Here is a 14830-nt window from a genome sequence, read left to right on the forward strand (position 1 = left end):
CCTGGAGATGGGCGGGCCAACCAGTCCCTCCAGACGGGAGCAGCAGAGTGTGAGGGAGACCGGGGAGCTCGGTGACCCGCCCCAGGGCCCCCAGCCTTGGAGGGCAGAAGGGGTGGGTGTGGGTGTGTAGAGACAGGCAGCCAGAAGGTAAAACGTAGTCAATTTTATTTTCCTTAAACCACAAAATAGAGTCTTTGGTTTTACAAACATCACTAGTTACAGTCTTGCCAAGGTCCTGGCTGGGGAGGGAGCTGTTAGTCGGTGGCCAGAACTCCTGAGGGGTCTCTAAAATGCTAACACCCAGGTTAAAAGACTTGGGGCAAGGGTGGTGTTGGTGCTGGCAGGGCCCCCACCCCAAGTCCGGGGAAGGGACCCACCCCTCTAGGAGGGCACTGGGCCCAGGCCTCGGCGCCCTGGCCGCAGGGGGCGGCGGCTGCTGCACAGGGCCACGTCCTCAGGGCCCACGGCGTCCGGTGAGGGCCTGCCCAGAAGCACCAAGGCCACCTCTCCATCCTCCTCCTGCAGGCCTGGCGGGCAGAGGCAGGGGAGTGAGGGAGGGGCCAGGGGCCCGGGTACCCCCTTCCCCCCACGGGGCCTGGCAACTCACCAGGGCTGGGAGATGGCTCCAGGGACCTCAGTTCCTCTGCAAAATCTGGGGACTGTGGTGGAGAAAGGGCTGCGTCAGGCTCTGCCCAGACCGTTCTGGAACCACCCAAGGAGCCTGGGTGGGGAGGCCCCACACCCAGGAGCAGGTCTGGCCCCAGAGAGAGAGACAGGGAAGGTGCTGGAGGCAGGACAGGGCGGGGGAGGCCCAGGCGGAGGTGGCAGCAGCTACGGCCTGTCCACAGGGGCCAGGCGCCTGGTACCTGCATGTCATAGACAGGCCTGGAAGAAGGCAGGGCGGCGAACACCCTGTAGTCGAACTTCCTCCCAGACAAGGCCTTGAGAGGACAGCATGAGGGGAGAGAGGCAGAGGCGGAGAGCTGAGAAGAGGGTGGGGGGTACAGCCTGGACCCCCGCCCTCGCTGCAGGGAGGGGGGCGGGGAAGGGGAGGCAGCTGGTCCTCACCAGACGTCCCGGGGAGGTGCTGGTCAGGGGGCCGAGGTCTGGGGGGACAAGAAATGGGTGTTGGGAAAGGTCCACACGGCAGGCCAAGCCTGACTCCCCTCGGGCACACGGACCTTCCAGGGGGGTGGGTGATGGGGTGGGCGCGGGCGAAGGGGCCTCGGCCAGCCGCTCCAGGGGCCCTCGCTTGCTCCGGCCGTCCTGGGACTTGCTGAGAACCATCTGTGCGCGGAGGGCGTCCTGCTCCAGGGACTTCATCCTGCGAAGGAGCGGGAGGCGGGGCTGGGCGGGGCAGCGGCAGTGGGGGGGCGGAGGGCGGGGCAGCGGCTGGTGGGGGGGGCGGAGGGCGGGGCAGCAGGAGTGGGGCCGGGTGGCAGGGCCTCACCTGGCCGCCCTCCACAGCGCTCGCTTCTCAGCCTCCAGCGCGCGGCGCTCGGCAGGGGACAGGGCCCGCTCGGGCACCGGCAGCTCCGGGCTCTGCACACGCAGCCGCTCCTGATGGCGCCGTTCAGCCTTGGCCGTTCGCACCGGAGCGCTGCTTCCCAGGGGGGACGGGGACGCGGGGACCAGCCTGGGCCGGGGGGAAAGGGCAGAGGGCCAGGTGGGCGGGCGCTGGCGCCGGGAGGGGGGGCGGGGACGGTAGGCACTGGCCCCTCCAGGCCTCACCCTGCAGCAGGGGCGCCAGCCCAGGGAGGCTCGTCCTCCGGCTCCTCGCTGTCCAGGGCCTCCCTGTCCGCCAGCTCCGCGTCAGCCGCCTCCCGCAGCATCTGCGCCCTCTTCTGCTGCAGCTTCCGGGCTGGGGGGTGGGGTGACGCGGATCAGATGGGTGGGGGCGCCCAGCCCCTGCACCGCCCCACGCCGCTAGCTTCCAGCTCACCTTCTTCCTCCTGCATCTTCCGCAGGTCGTCGGCTCCCACCAGGGACACACGCTTGGGGGGGCCCTCGGCTTGGGGCACCCGCACCTCCAACTCAAAATACTTCTGCCGCTCGCGGAAGGACAGCTGCTCCGGGGAGGCGGCGGGGCCCGGTGTGCAGGGCTGCAGAGAGGGGTCTGAGACGGGCTTCCTCAGCTTGCACCCCACCCGCCCCACAGGCGGGCGCGGCTGGGGCTGGGGCTGGAGGCCCGGCACCAGGCACCACACGTACTTGGGCAGTTGGGTCCTGGGGGGGGTGCGGGCCCGGCACAGCAGCGAAGGTCCGGTAGGCTCGCTTCACATCGGAGGGCAGCTCGTCCGGGGAGGGGGGGGAGGGGGGCTGGGAGAAGGCGCTCCTGAGCTGTGCTGGGACAGCTGTCTGGGCTCCAGCCACCACCCACCCCACCACCCGCCCGGCCCACAGCTGCTCACTCTGAGCTCCGACCTCCACCCCCGGCCCGCGGGTCAGGGCACTCACAGAGCAGGAATTGCCTCTGCCCCTGGGGGCCGGGGAGCCCCTTGGCCAGGCCTGAGCCAGTGGCTGGATCACCCCGGGTTTTGTCTGCAAAGGGCAGGGTCCAGAGGGAGGGACCAGGGGTTCAGGTCAGGGATGGGGGTGGAGGGGAAAGAGAGATGGAGCCACGGTGGGAGCAGGCCGGTGCTCAGGTCCACGTGCAGCAGCGCCAGGAGTGGGGAGGGGGGCAGGGCCAGGTGGGCCCAGGTGCAGGGAGGAGGCCATGACCACCAGCCCCAGGGCCCCAGGAGCTCCCTGCTCCACTGCCAGTCGGGTCTGGCCAAGAAGGTGCGTGGGCTGTGCCCACCCAGAGCGACAGGTGCACCTGGTAGGTGCTGCCCCCTGGCCCCACTTCCTGGAGGACAAGACGCCGGACACAGCACCTCTCCCAGCGGCACTCACCTGCTGGAGGCCGGGGGAGCGAGGAGTGTCCGCCATCTTCCCTCCAGCTGCCCCAGTCGGGACCTGGAGGAGCCAGGAGCCGGGTGAGTGGGGGGAGGGTCAGGCGAGGTGGGGGTCCCACAAGGAGTTAGGGAGTGGGGTGCTTGCCTGGTGCAGAGGTTGGTCCTCAGCTCCCTGACCCGATCACAGCCCAAGGGGGTCCCAAGATGGGCCTGGACTACTGCATGGCCAGCGCCAAGGCTTCTCCCCAAAAGGCTGTCCTGGAGTCCCCCAGGCTCCCGGCCCCATGATGCTGGGAACAGAGGGCTTGGCCTCTGCTCTGCCCCCCGCCCCCCAGGTGTCTGTGGCAGTGGGTGGTCTGGAGCTTCATGAGAGGTGGGGACAGACAGACCAAGAGGAAAAGGACAGAGTAGGGCTGGGGCGGGGGCCCGTGTGCTGTCCCACAGCTGCCCTCCAGGGAGTCTCAAAGGCACTGTCAGCAGGAGGCCCATCCCAGCCGGCCCACAGCGTGCCCTCGGTCAGAGGACACAGCCCCACCTCCCCTGGGGCCTCCTGCTCCAGGCTGTTCCTAGCCGAGGGGGGCACCAGGCGAAGCTCCCTCAGCCCGTCTCCCTGCCCCCGAGGCCCTCAGCCAGCGCCCCTGGTGCCCACCCGTCACCACTCACGTTCCTTCGGGGTCCCAGTGGCGCTGGCTGGACACAGCCTCTGGGGGCTACTTATGCTCTTGGGGAGGAGCAGGACCGGCTGTCCATCCTGCCAAGCGCCCCCGCCTGCCCCCGCCCAGCTGTCGGCTCAGCCTCCCCCAGCCCGGCCTCCATGGCTCCTGGCAGCTGCTCCAGCCTGTCCTCCACGTGGCAGCTTGTGCCGATCCCACCAGGACTGAGAGCTCCGGTGGCCCCCAGGGGCCTCTGCCCTGCCCAGAGCCGTTAGGGGCCCCTCTGTCTGCAAGGGGCTCGGGCTCCCCCCACCAACTGCTCTGAGAGTCCCAGGGCCTTTGCAGGCGCCCCACCTCCCGTCCCCAGGTATAAGGAGTCGACAGCCACACAGCCGCACGGCTTGGTTCAGTGACGGGGGACTGGACCGTGCCCAGCCGGGCGGCGGAGCTCCAGCCTGCGGGCCCTGACCCGGGTTCCCCTGGCCCCACCCGCTCCAGCGAGGGCCTCCCGCAGTCTCAGCCTGGCCCTGGGACAGGAACCTGCGGTCCCACCCAGCTCTGCCCTTCGGGGTCTCAAGTGAAGGGAGGAAGTGAAGGCAGGGACGGGACCAACAAGCAGGTGGGCAGTGGCCACAGCACAGGTTTCACGGGAGACACTGACCCTGTGCACACGCCAGTGCTGGGCCTGCAGCCGGGGTCTGGCCGCCAGCTTTAGGCTCTCTGGGCTGCAGCCGAGAGCGAGTGGACACAGTGCTAAGGAGGGGCCGTGTCTGGGACGGAGCGTGGGGCGGCAGCTTTGAGGACTGTGGAGCGGGGTCTGGGACACGCTGCCCGCTCCCCTGGGCTGTGTCCCTCTCAGGGAGGGCCCGCTGCCGGAGCTCAGAGCTGGGCCCGTGCGCAGGTGGCAACGGCCCAGCACTCACCGTGGCCTCCGGCCCCCACTGTGGCGTCTGTCCAGGCAGCTCCTTCTCCTGGGAGCAGAGCAGACGGCGGTCAGGACCTGCGGCCTCGGGCTCCCCGGCCCTGGGCTGCCGGCCGCAGGCGGCGCTGACCTTGGTGGGGCCTTCAGGGCTCAGCTCCCGGTCGATGGAGGAGACGCTCTCCAGGCTGTTCCGGCGGCCGATGCCAGCAAAGGGGTTGGCGATGACGCCCGGGGACACCTAGGGGATGAGGACACGCGTGTGGAGCCGTCCCTGGGTGACTGCTGGCCCCGAGACACGGCCACATCCTTCAGGACAAGGGAGGCTCTGCCTCTGATGGACCTGCAGCGGCTCTAGAAGCCCCCACACGGCGTGAGCAGGTGGCCTAGACCGTGGCCCGGCGCTTGCCTGTGCCCACAGCTCCCACCCGGCCCCGGGCAGCTCCTCACCCGCAGGCGCCCGGCACTGACCTCGGCGGGGGCGGCGCTGGTGTCGAAGCCGTCACAGACGAGCACGGTGAGGCTGTCGCCCGCGTTGCGCAGCAGCTGCACGGCCTCGGCGTGTGTGAGGCCCAGCAGGCTCTGCTGGTTCACCTCCAGCAGCCGCAGCCCCACGTGCAGGCGGCCATCGCGCCCGGCAGCTCCTGCGGGGCTCACCTGCCGGGACACCAGGCCGGCACCTCAGGACTGGCCGCCCTGGCCGCTCGCCCGCGCCAGTGCCCGGCGGGCAGGCCCTCACCTTGGAGATGAAGATGCCCTCGTCGGTGGGGTCGCAGGGGTTCCCGGCGTGGCCCTTGGCGCCCCCACGGATGCTGATGCCCAGCTTCTCTCCGGGCGCCTTCTGGATGCAGAGCTCCCGCAGGCCCGGGGGCGGCGGGTCCCTCCGCACCAGCAGGACCAGCTCCAGGCAGGGCCGCAGCAGGGCGCTGACGGCCTCCTGGTGCGTGGCCTCCTGCACGTCCTGCCCGTTGACGGCGAGGATGCGGTCCCCGACCCGCAGGCCACTCCGTGCAGCCAGGCCCCGAGGGAGCACCTGTGAGGGCGGCAGAGGCGGCTCAGCGCGCAGGCCCGGCGCCCTCCCTGCAGGGGCCCGGCGCCCTCCTACCTTGGAGATGAACACGCCAGGCTCCTGGGCGCCGAACGGGTGGCTGGAGTGGTCGGAGCCCCCGACAACGCTGAGCCCCAGTGGGCCCCCCGCCCTCGGCAGGCAGATCTCCTGGGGACACCAAGGGCGTGAGGGGTGGGGCCAGCCCGTCAGCAGCTGAGGGGGCTCCCCTCCAGCCCGAGGGCAAGGCCCAGGGCAGCGGCACCAGGTGTCGGGGTGGGGCCCACGGGCAGAGGATGCTGCACTCGGCCAGAGCCCGGCGTCCTGGGGCTGAGCACCCACCTCCCGCCTCGGCTGTTGGGGTGCAGGCTATGTGGGTGCTGTGTGTGTTGGGGGTGAGGTCTCACCTCCACGGGATAGGGCCCCTCCAGGGCAGCGGCAAGCAGGCTGGGGGCCAGCCGCAGAGGCCCAGGACCCGCGGGGGTGGCAGTGGCCACGGTGGTGGGGGCAGCAGCGGGGAGCACAGGGGAGTGTGGCGGGGGGCTGGGAGAAAGGGGGCCCCCTGCCTCCCGCTCCAGCAGCAGGGCGATGGTGGGGGAGGCGGCGGTCAGCAGGGAGACGGCGTGGTCGTGCCTGGCCTCAGTCATGTCCACCCCGTTGATCTGCGAGGGAGCGGCTGTCAGGAGACCCGGCGGGTGACGGTGAGGTGCCGTGCCCGGGGAGCCCACGACCTGACTCACCGAGAGGACACGGTCGCCGACCTGCAGAGTGCCCGCCCGGTGGGCAGCGCCCCCCTCGGCGATCCGGGAGATGAAGATGCCCTGGGGAGGGAAGGGAGGCAGCTGTGCCGCAGGAACCCAGGATGGAGGTCCTGGCCCCATGCCCGGCCCCTGCGCCCCCTCACCGTGTCGCCGGCCCGGTAGGGCGTGGAGCCTTTCCCGCCGGCGATGCTGAAGCCCAGCCCCTTCTCGCTGCGCACCAGGCAGGCCACGTGGCGCCGCCGGGGGGGCCCGGGGGTCTCGGGCAGGGGCAGGCGCGGACCACCCCGCCGCTCCCGGGGGCTGTAGTCGTCCTCGGGCCGCAGCGGGGTGAGGGTGACGGCGTTCTCGGGCTCCACCATGCGCTCTCGCCACAGCCGCATCTGCACGGTGGTGCCCGCCCCCCGCAGCGCCTCCACGGCCTGGTGGTGTTCGGCACTGTGCAAGGCCACGCCGTTCACCTGTGGACGCAGCCATCAGAGCCGGCCACGCCAGAGCCCTGCACACCCTCCACAGACAGGGAGGGCGGGGACAGGCCACGGGCTCCTGGCGGGTCCCCTTCCCGTCTGTGCAGCCTCAGGACCAGGACACGTGTGGCTGAAGGGAGCGGTCAGGCCCTCCTGCTGCCCACGCCTGTGTCCCGAGTCCAAGGGTCGCCCGGCTCCTAGGACTCCCACCCAGGACGGCACCAGCCCGGCCTGGACCAACACCCTCGAGCTCCCGGACGCCTGCCGGGCTGGTGGCGGGGCCGGGCAGGGGCTCCAGGGCACGCATCCAACTCCCAACCAGACCCTCGGGTGCCACGCGCCCGGGCCAGTGCCCCCGGGCCCTGCCTCGGCCTCCTGAGCCTCCCCTCGCCCAGGCCTGGTGCTGGGAGCCACAGACCCCGAGGGGCGGCCTGTGTGGGGTGGGGTGGGCCCTCCAGGGGCCGCGACTCACCTCCAGGAGCTTGTCCCCCACTCGGACTCCAGCCCGGGCCGCGGGGCCCTCCTCCGACACCCGAGAGATGAATATGCCCTGGAGGGTGAGCGAGAGCTGAGCCCGAGGGCGGCGCCGCGGAGGCCATGCAGCCCCAGGCTGAGTGCGAGCCACTGCGGTCCCCTGACCTACGGGTCCACCTCCAGGAAGTTATCGACCTAAACCAGGCCAAGGCCCCGCCTGCAGATACGCTGCCCTCAGACTAGATCCCACGAGCCCGAGTTCAGTCCTGGATCAGCGGTCAGTGCCCGGGGAGGGCTGGGCGGGCAGCCGGAGAGCAGGTCTCCTGGGGCAGGAAGGCAGGTTCGAGGGCAGCGCCCATCGAAAAGCAAGCCGTGCCCGGCCGGCGTGGCTCAGTGGCTGAGCGTTACCTGCGACTCTCTCAGCATTGGTGTCCCTCTCCCTCTGAAATCAGTAAACAGGTTGGAAAAGCAAGCTCGGGGTTAGGATGTGCCCCGGGGCCAGGGGCCAAGGTGGTGGCAGAGGCACTCACCTCGTCGTCTCCCTTGTAGGGGGTGGAGCCCTTGCCACCTGCAATGCTGATGCCCAGGCCGCCCGTCTGCCGCACGATGGTCAGCGTTAGCTGGAAACGAAAGACACGCAGGGTTCAGGGAGGGCAAGGGGCGGCCCTGTCCTCTGCGTAGGCACCGCTGCCACGGGTTCAGGCATGAGAGAAGCTGGAAGAGGTGGACGTTCCTGGGCATGTGGCAGCTTAGGGCTGGGGGGCCCCGCAGACGGGTGGTTGGCAGGAAATGCCTGCACCTGCCGAGACCCCCCGCCCCGTCCCCCTGGGCCGGAGGTCAGCGGGCCCCTCAGGGACAGGGTGGCGGGCAGGGCTCCTCTGGGTGGGGGCTGGGCAGGAGTGGGGAGGAGGCGCGTGAGCCCGCAGCCCTGGAGGCGAGCGCAGCAGCGGGTGGAGCAGACAGCAGTACAGACCTCTTCCTCCTCAATGCGAGCAGGCTCTATCAGCAGGTTATGGGCCTGGTCAAACGACACCCCCTGTCAGGACAGGACCAGCGAGGCATGCGGGTGAGCGCCCGGCCCGCCACCTGCCGGCCCCACCGCAGCAGCAGGAGGAAAGCCCACAAGCCCCGAAGCCACGCAGCCGCCCGCGTGCTGGGCCCCGAGGGCTGGGCCCGGCGGCTGTTTGACCTTGAGCCCCCTCAGCGACCACGTCATGCTCGAGCTCAGGGCAGGACGACGGAGACGTCAGAAACGGGAGCCGTGGGCACAGGGCACCGAGCGCAGGCAGGGCCACGGGGGCACCGGGCACCGAGCGCAGGCAGGACCACGTGGGCACAGGGCACTGAGAGAGCAGGCAGGGCCACGTGGGCCAGAGGACGGGCAGCGGGAAAGCCCAGCCTGAGGCGGGCGGGAAGGCAGAGCAGCCGGGGCAGCCGGAGGGGGGCTGCCGGGCGCAGGAGGGGCCTCTGGGCCCCGCCTGGAGGTGGTGGCGTCCAGCCCTGGGAGCAGGTCCCTCCACTGAGCCAGAGCTGCCACCGCGCTGGCCAAGACCGGCGCCGGCACAGACCTGGCCACTTGGCAACAAACAGGGATACCACCGCCGAGGCGGCAGCCGGGTCAGGTGTGAGCGGAGGGAGACGCACCTTGACAGAGGGCACCGAGGCCGCAGCCTCTTCCTTCTCCTCCTCCTCCTCCTCCGCCACCATTGCCTCCTCCTCGTCCTCCTCGGCCCCCTCGTCCTCGGCCCGCGGAGCCCAGGGCGTGTGCGGGCCGTTGTGCCAGCCGCCCAGCCCCGCAGGGCCCTCGCCGTCCGGCTGCATCCCCTGCAGCAGGGCCACGACGGCTTCGGGCTGGGGCAGCTTCGAGACCTTGAACTGCTTCTTGTAGTGCGGCGTGTCCTTGCGGGTGAGCCGCTGCCGCCCAGGCAGGGCCCAGGGGGCCTCCAGGGGCCCCTCCTCCCTCTCGCCATCTTCCCCGGGTGGCAGCAGCAGCGTGTCCTCCGCGAACCGCACTGTGGGCTGCGAGGGGCAAGTGTGAGGGCAGCCTACCCTCCCGCCCCCAGGAGCCAGGGCTGCCCACTCACAGGAGGCAGCAGACGGGGCTGGAGGCTCCCTGCTGCGTGGAGATCGAGGGGGGATGAGGCCGGGGGCACACACAGCCCGGGGGCCCCTCCCTCTCCCCGGCAGGACTCAGGGCCGTCGGAGGCAGGGCGCAGTCAGGACCAGGGAAAGGTCTGGGGGGACAGTCTGCAGAGACCTGCCTGGGTGACCGGGGGAGGGCAGCATCCCTGCAGCTGTGGGGGAGACCCTCACCCTGGCCCCCCTGCCCCTGTAGAGCTCAGAGAGCCCTCCTGTGTGCCCCCTGCCCCCGCTCCCTGATGGTCCTGCAGGCATCTGCGTGGGGGAGGGAGGGGGGTAAGCAGTCCCCTCCCAGGCAAGTGGCCTCCAAGGCAGCCTCACCTCCTCATAGGTCTCCTCCTCGGCCTCCTCCGGGGTGGCCGGCTGGCGTGGGCCCTCTGCCTCGGCCGGCAGGCCCTCGGGCTCACCCTGGGAGGCGGGGCTGGCGGGCAGAGGCGCATCCTCGCTCAGGCCGGACCCGGCGCTCAGCCTCCTCTCCTGCAGAGGCCGCGGTCAGGCTGCGCGGGCCAGGCCCTCCCTGCCCCAGCTTCTGCCCCCAGCCCCTCACCTGCCCCAGCTTCTGCCCTAGCCCCTCGCCTGCCCCAGCTTCTGCCCCAGCCCCTCGCCTGCCCCAGCTCCTGCCCCCAGCCCCTCGGAGCTGCCCGGGTTGGCCGAGAGGGCTCAGCTCTCAGCCACCCTGTGCCCCAGGGAAGCTGCACGGCCTCCAAAGGGGATTGGGCATCCGGAGCCACTGCCTCTGGGAGAGCCCTCAAGTCCCCCCGAAAGTCAGAAGAGCAGGCACAGAACCAGCTCCCAGGAGGACGCAGCCTCAGAGCCCAGCGGGTGCGGCAGCGTCGAGGCCAGGGTGGGGCCCAGGGGTCCAGAGCACCCGAGCCCTCCCGGGGCCCCAGCACCCTTCACAGCAGCTGGTCACACCTGTGTCTGCTGGGTGGGCACTCAAAGGGCCGTGCCACCTGACCCAGACCCCTCCCTGCGCCACCAGACAGGGCTGCGTGGTCCCGCTCCTGCCCATACACCTGCACTGCTCCCCACCCCATCCCAGCACCCCTGCACTTCCCACCCGCACCAGCTCTGCCCTCCTTGGGCCCTCAGAGCCCCACACCCAGAAAGATGAAGGCCGGGCCCCTCCCGCACTGTGCCCCATAGGCACCTCCTCCGAGGGCGAGGGCGAGGGCGAGGGTGAGGGCGGCCGGGGGCCAGGCCTGCAGGCTTCGCCACGCCGCTCCTCCACGCCCCTCTTCATCACCTTGAGCTCGCTGGGGTGGGGCGTGGCCCGGCGCTGCAGTCCCTGCGGGGCACAGGGGTGAGGGGTGGGCAGTGCAGGGTCAGGGGGTGGGGAGCAGGGCCCCGGCCCAGGGACCACGTCCCCCCATACCCGCTTCTCGGCGGCGGCTTCCTCAGCATCCTCGTCGCTCACGGGGGCCCCCAGAAACTTGATGACGCTGACGCGGCTGAGGGGGGCGTCACTCCAGCTCTCGGAGGGGCTGCTCCGCGGCCCGGGGTCCTCTGGGGAGCGGCAGGGCTCACTCAGCCCGGCCCCAGGCCACACCCACGCCAGGTCTCCCACCCTCGGCAGCAACCTACCGAGGCTGGGCGGGGGCTGCTGGGGCAGCAGATAGCAGGTGAGCACCTTCTCGCCGGTCTGGGCATCGTCCTCCGTCTGGAACCGGAGCATGGGCTGCGCCTGGTTCTCTGCCAGCCACAGGGCCTTGAGGTTGAGGTGGGTGAGCGCGAACGGCAGACTCTGCAGCCTGGGGGCCACAGCACGGTCAGCCCGGGGGGCACGGTCAGGCCGGGGGCACGGTCAGCCCGGGGGCACGGGCAGCTCAGGGGGCACGGTCAGCCCGGGGGCACAGTCAGCTCAGGGGGCACGGTCAGCTCAGGGGGCACAGTCAGCCCTTGGGGGCACGGTCAGCTCAGGGGGCACAGTCAGCCCTTGGGGGCACAGTCAGCCCATGGGGGGCACGGTCAGCTCAGGGGGCACGGTCAGCCCATGGGGGCATAGTCAGCTCAGGCGCAGGGCTGTGGGCTCTCACCGGTTCCCGGCCACGTCCAGCACGTGCAGTTCGGCCGTGTGGGCAAGCTCGGGCGGCAGGATGGCCAGGCGGTTGTCCCTCAAGGACAAGACGCTGAGGGCTGCACAGCCCCCGATCTCAGGTGGCAGCACCTCCAGGCGGTTCCGGTCCACGTTGAGGTTGGTCAGCTTGGTCAGCTTCCCGAGGGAGTGGGGCAGAGCCTGGCGGGGGTGGGAAGAAGGGTCAGAGGTCGGCAGAAGCGCACTGGGATGAGGAGGGAGACACAGCCCTGGGGCCGTCGCTCGCGGGGTCTGGCCTCTCCCCCTCCCACTGCCTCCCCTCCAAGCCGACACCTGCTCTGCCCGCCCAGGGCTCCCCTGCTCTCTGCTCCCCGCTGACTCTGGAACCTACGAGCAGGGCGCAGCCGCGGGGCCGGGCCTACCGTCAGCAGGTTCTCGGTGAGGATCAGCTCAGACAGGTTCTCGCAGCCCCCGATGGCCTCGGTCACCTCGCTCAGGCGGTTCTGGTCCACCTTCAGGATGGACAGCTGCTTCAGCTGACCTGGTGTTGGGGCGGCGTGGCGACAGGGCCAAGTGGGTTGGGGGCCAGGCGCCCACTCGGTGGAGACAGCCTGACCCTGCCTCTCCCACGCCTCAGCCTTGGGGACGAGCCGCCGGCTCTGCAGGTGGCCCCCCTCTAGGCCATCGTCCCCACTCAGCACCAAGCGCCTCAGGGGGGCCCTCGCAGCCACCCCACACCGACCGCAGCCCGGCCGCCCAGCAGGACTGACCGATGCCATCCGGGAGCCGCTGCAGCAGGTTCTGGGACAGCAGCAGGTCCGTGAGCAGCGCCAGCCCCCCCAGCTCTGTGGGCAGCGCCTCCAGCCGGTTCTCCGACACGTCTAGGCACACCAGGCGCCGCAGGTTCCCGAGCTCCTGAGGGTGGAGGAGGGTCAGGGCACCGGCTGGGCCAGGGGCGGGGCGGCTCCCCCTCACTCACCGGCGGCAGTGCCGACAGCTGGTTCCGGTCCAGCCACAGCTCCCGCAGGTTGGGCAGGGCGCCCAGGGTGTCAGGCTGTGGGAACAGGGGCAGGAGTCACCAAGGCTCACTACAGCCTGGCTGCCCCGCCCCAGCCCCAGCAGCCCCGCCCTCCGCACCAGCACTTCCAGGTCGTTGCCTCCCAGATCCAGCTGTTCCAGCTTGACCAGGAAAGACAGGGACCTGCACGGGAAGCAGAGCAACTTTCGTTCCAGGTGCCCGGCCCCAGCTGCCCCCCGCGGGCACCTGGCCACTCACGCAGGCAGGGACTTGAGCAGGTTCTCCCGGAGCTCCAGAGTCACCAGGTTGGCGAGGCTGAAAGAGAGGCCGGTGGGGCGTGAGGGAGGCGGGCTGGGGGGAGGGGCAGCAGGGCAGAGCCAAGACCCCAGCGAAGGGCACTCACTTGCCCACGTCCCCAGGCAGCGCCTGCAAGGACACGTCGTTCAGAGCCAGGTGGGCCAGGCTGCGCAGCTGGGTGAAGCCCTCGGGGAGCCTACGCGGAGGACGGGGGCTTCAGACATGCAGGCCAGGGCGGGGTCCCCGCGTCCCACCACAGCCACCACTCACCGGGACAGAGGGTTCCCGCTGAAGTCCGCGATCTCCAGGGCCTTGCAGAACTTGATGCTCTCGGGGATCTCGGGGATGTCTGTGACAGGAGGGGGGTCACCAGAGACGCCCACGGCTTCCAGGAGCTCCCCGACCTCCTGCCACCCACAGACTCCACCCCACCCGCCCGGGCCCACACCGTTCCGCGACACGTCCAGCTCCACCAGCTGCATGAAGTTGGCCACCTCGGGGGGCAGGCGCTGGATCTCGTTGTCACTCAGGCCCAGCTTGCGCAGGTTCAGCAGCCGGAAGAAGGGCTGTGGGCAGGGGGTGAGGTCAGGGGGGCAAGCTCGGGACCAGAGGCCCCTGCAGGGTAGACGCAGGCTCCCAGGTCATAGGTCCCCTGGCCTCTGCCTGCTCCGGCCACACAGGAGCCCAGGTCCTGCCACCTGCCCCGTCTGCAGCAGGACAGCGAGGCGGCAACACAGACACACACACACACACACGCACACACATGGCTGACACGGGGTCCCTTCCTGTCACCTCAGACCTGGTGTGTGCTTTCTGCTCCCGGCTACACCTCGCCTCACACTTTCCAATCTCATCAGAGCCCTGGCCAGTCCCTGCTTCCTACCCCGTGTTCCTCGGGGCCTCCACCTACCACCTGAGTGACCCCCCCCCTGCAGGTGAGCCCTCCAGTGGCTTCCCCGCTGCACTCCAGCCCCCGGCCAGCCCCCAGGGGGAGGAACGGAGGCGACAGTGCCGCGGTGCCCGTGGAGCTGCGTGCAGGGGCTGCAGGGAGCGTGGGCACCTGGACAAGACCTGCGAGCGGCCCTGGTGCGCGGCAGACGGGAGCCACATCCTCTGTGGCCCGCAGCCCCGGCCCGTCCGCTCAGCACCGGCCTCCACAAAGGAAGTGCCGGGGCGCTCGCTTCCTCCAGCCTCGCTGCAGAGGAGCCTCGAGGAGGACAAGCTGACCTGAAGGGACACAGCAGCGGGCGGTGGACAGAGGGCAGGGCTGCCAGGACAAGCCCCTTCTGGGGGCTGCCCGCCCCTCCCCCGCCCGGAAGGAGGAGGAAAGCAGCCCCGAGAGCCGGGCCCCACCCCCCGCGCCGCCGGCCAGCGAGCGCCCGCACGGCCGGGCTCACTTTCACCTTCGCCCGCATCTGCCTCCTCGGTCGCTCCCCCGGCTTTCCCTGCGGCTCCGGTGGCGCGGTGACCATCCCGCCCCCAGGCGGGCGCCTGATGACCGCGGCCACCTGGTGCCGGCGGCGGGGCGAGGAGGGCGAGGCCGGCGGGGTGGGGCTCCGGCCGGTGAGAACCAGCAGGGCCGGTGCAGGCGCCCCGCCCGGCCGGCCGGCCTGCGAGCGCGGCTCACCTTGGGCAGCTCGCGCAGCTGGTTGGCGTCGAGCAGCAGCTCCTCGAGGCTGCGGCTGTAGCGGTAGATCTCCTCGGGCACGGCCTGCAGCGAGCAGTGTCGCTTGTCCACCGACTCCACGTGCCGGTTGCAGCGCCAGAGCGGGATGCACTTGAGCATGGTGCGGGCGGCGCGGCGCGGGCGCGGGCAGGGGCGGGGGGCGGGGCTGGGCCCGCATGAGCGCCCGGCGTCGCGGGCGGCGGGAGGGGCGGGGGCGGCCGGGCTGCCCGGCGCTGGGCCCGGCCCGCGCCCGGAACGCTCGGAACGCTCGGTCCGCCGGGGGGCGCGGCCCGGCTGGCGCTCACACTCTCGGGAGACGGCGAAGGTGGCGGCGGCCCCGCATCCCGCCCGGCCCCCGACCCACTCGCTCGCCGCTGTGCCGCAGCCGGAACCGCCGCCGCTACTCGCCGGACTGCCCCGCCGACAACCGCCGGCCGCCGCGCAGCCCGCCGGGAAGCCGAG

General features: G+C 71.2%; 1 protein-coding gene across 8 annotated transcripts; it reads right to left on the reverse strand.

Annotated features, from left to right (window-relative positions):
* Nucleotides 1-148: 148 nt before the first annotated feature.
* SCRIB (scribble planar cell polarity protein) lies at nt 149-14785 on the reverse strand. Of its 8 annotated transcripts, XM_070392506.1 has the most exons (37): nt 14330-14785; nt 13151-13268; nt 12973-13051; nt 12809-12898; nt 12664-12720; nt 12525-12588; nt 12367-12441; nt 12158-12302; nt 11810-11928; nt 11389-11588; nt 10937-11103; nt 10728-10858; nt 10503-10640; nt 9674-9829; nt 8858-9232; nt 8187-8249; nt 7744-7833; nt 7212-7289; nt 6419-6733; nt 6255-6335; nt 5922-6176; nt 5575-5685; nt 5209-5502; nt 4941-5126; nt 4603-4710; nt 4474-4521; nt 2896-2958; nt 2458-2541; nt 2212-2319; nt 1943-2102; nt 1732-1861; nt 1451-1636; nt 1182-1324; nt 1069-1106; nt 867-941; nt 608-659; nt 149-527 (listed from the first exon to the last, which is right to left on the reverse strand). In XM_070392506.1, the coding sequence occupies exons 1-37, from the start codon at nt 14486-14488 to the stop codon at nt 382-384; spliced, it is 4887 nt and encodes a 1628-aa protein (XP_070248607.1). In that variant the 5' UTR covers nt 14489-14785; the 3' UTR covers nt 149-381. The 8 variants fall into 8 exon arrangements, with proteins under 8 accessions (XP_070248607.1, XP_070248612.1, XP_070248605.1 ...); XM_070392511.1 differs by lacking the exon at nt 2458-2541; XM_070392504.1 differs by having other exon boundaries at nt 1069-1324.
* Between the last annotated feature and the right edge of the window lie 45 nt (nt 14786-14830).

Source organism: Myotis yumanensis, unplaced genomic scaffold (genome assembly GCF_028538775.1).
Source record: "Myotis yumanensis isolate MYYU_CA2020_CCGP unplaced genomic scaffold, mMyoYum1.0.hap1 SCAF_15, whole genome shotgun sequence".
Taxonomy (NCBI): Eukaryota; Metazoa; Chordata; class Mammalia; order Chiroptera; family Vespertilionidae; genus Myotis; species Myotis yumanensis.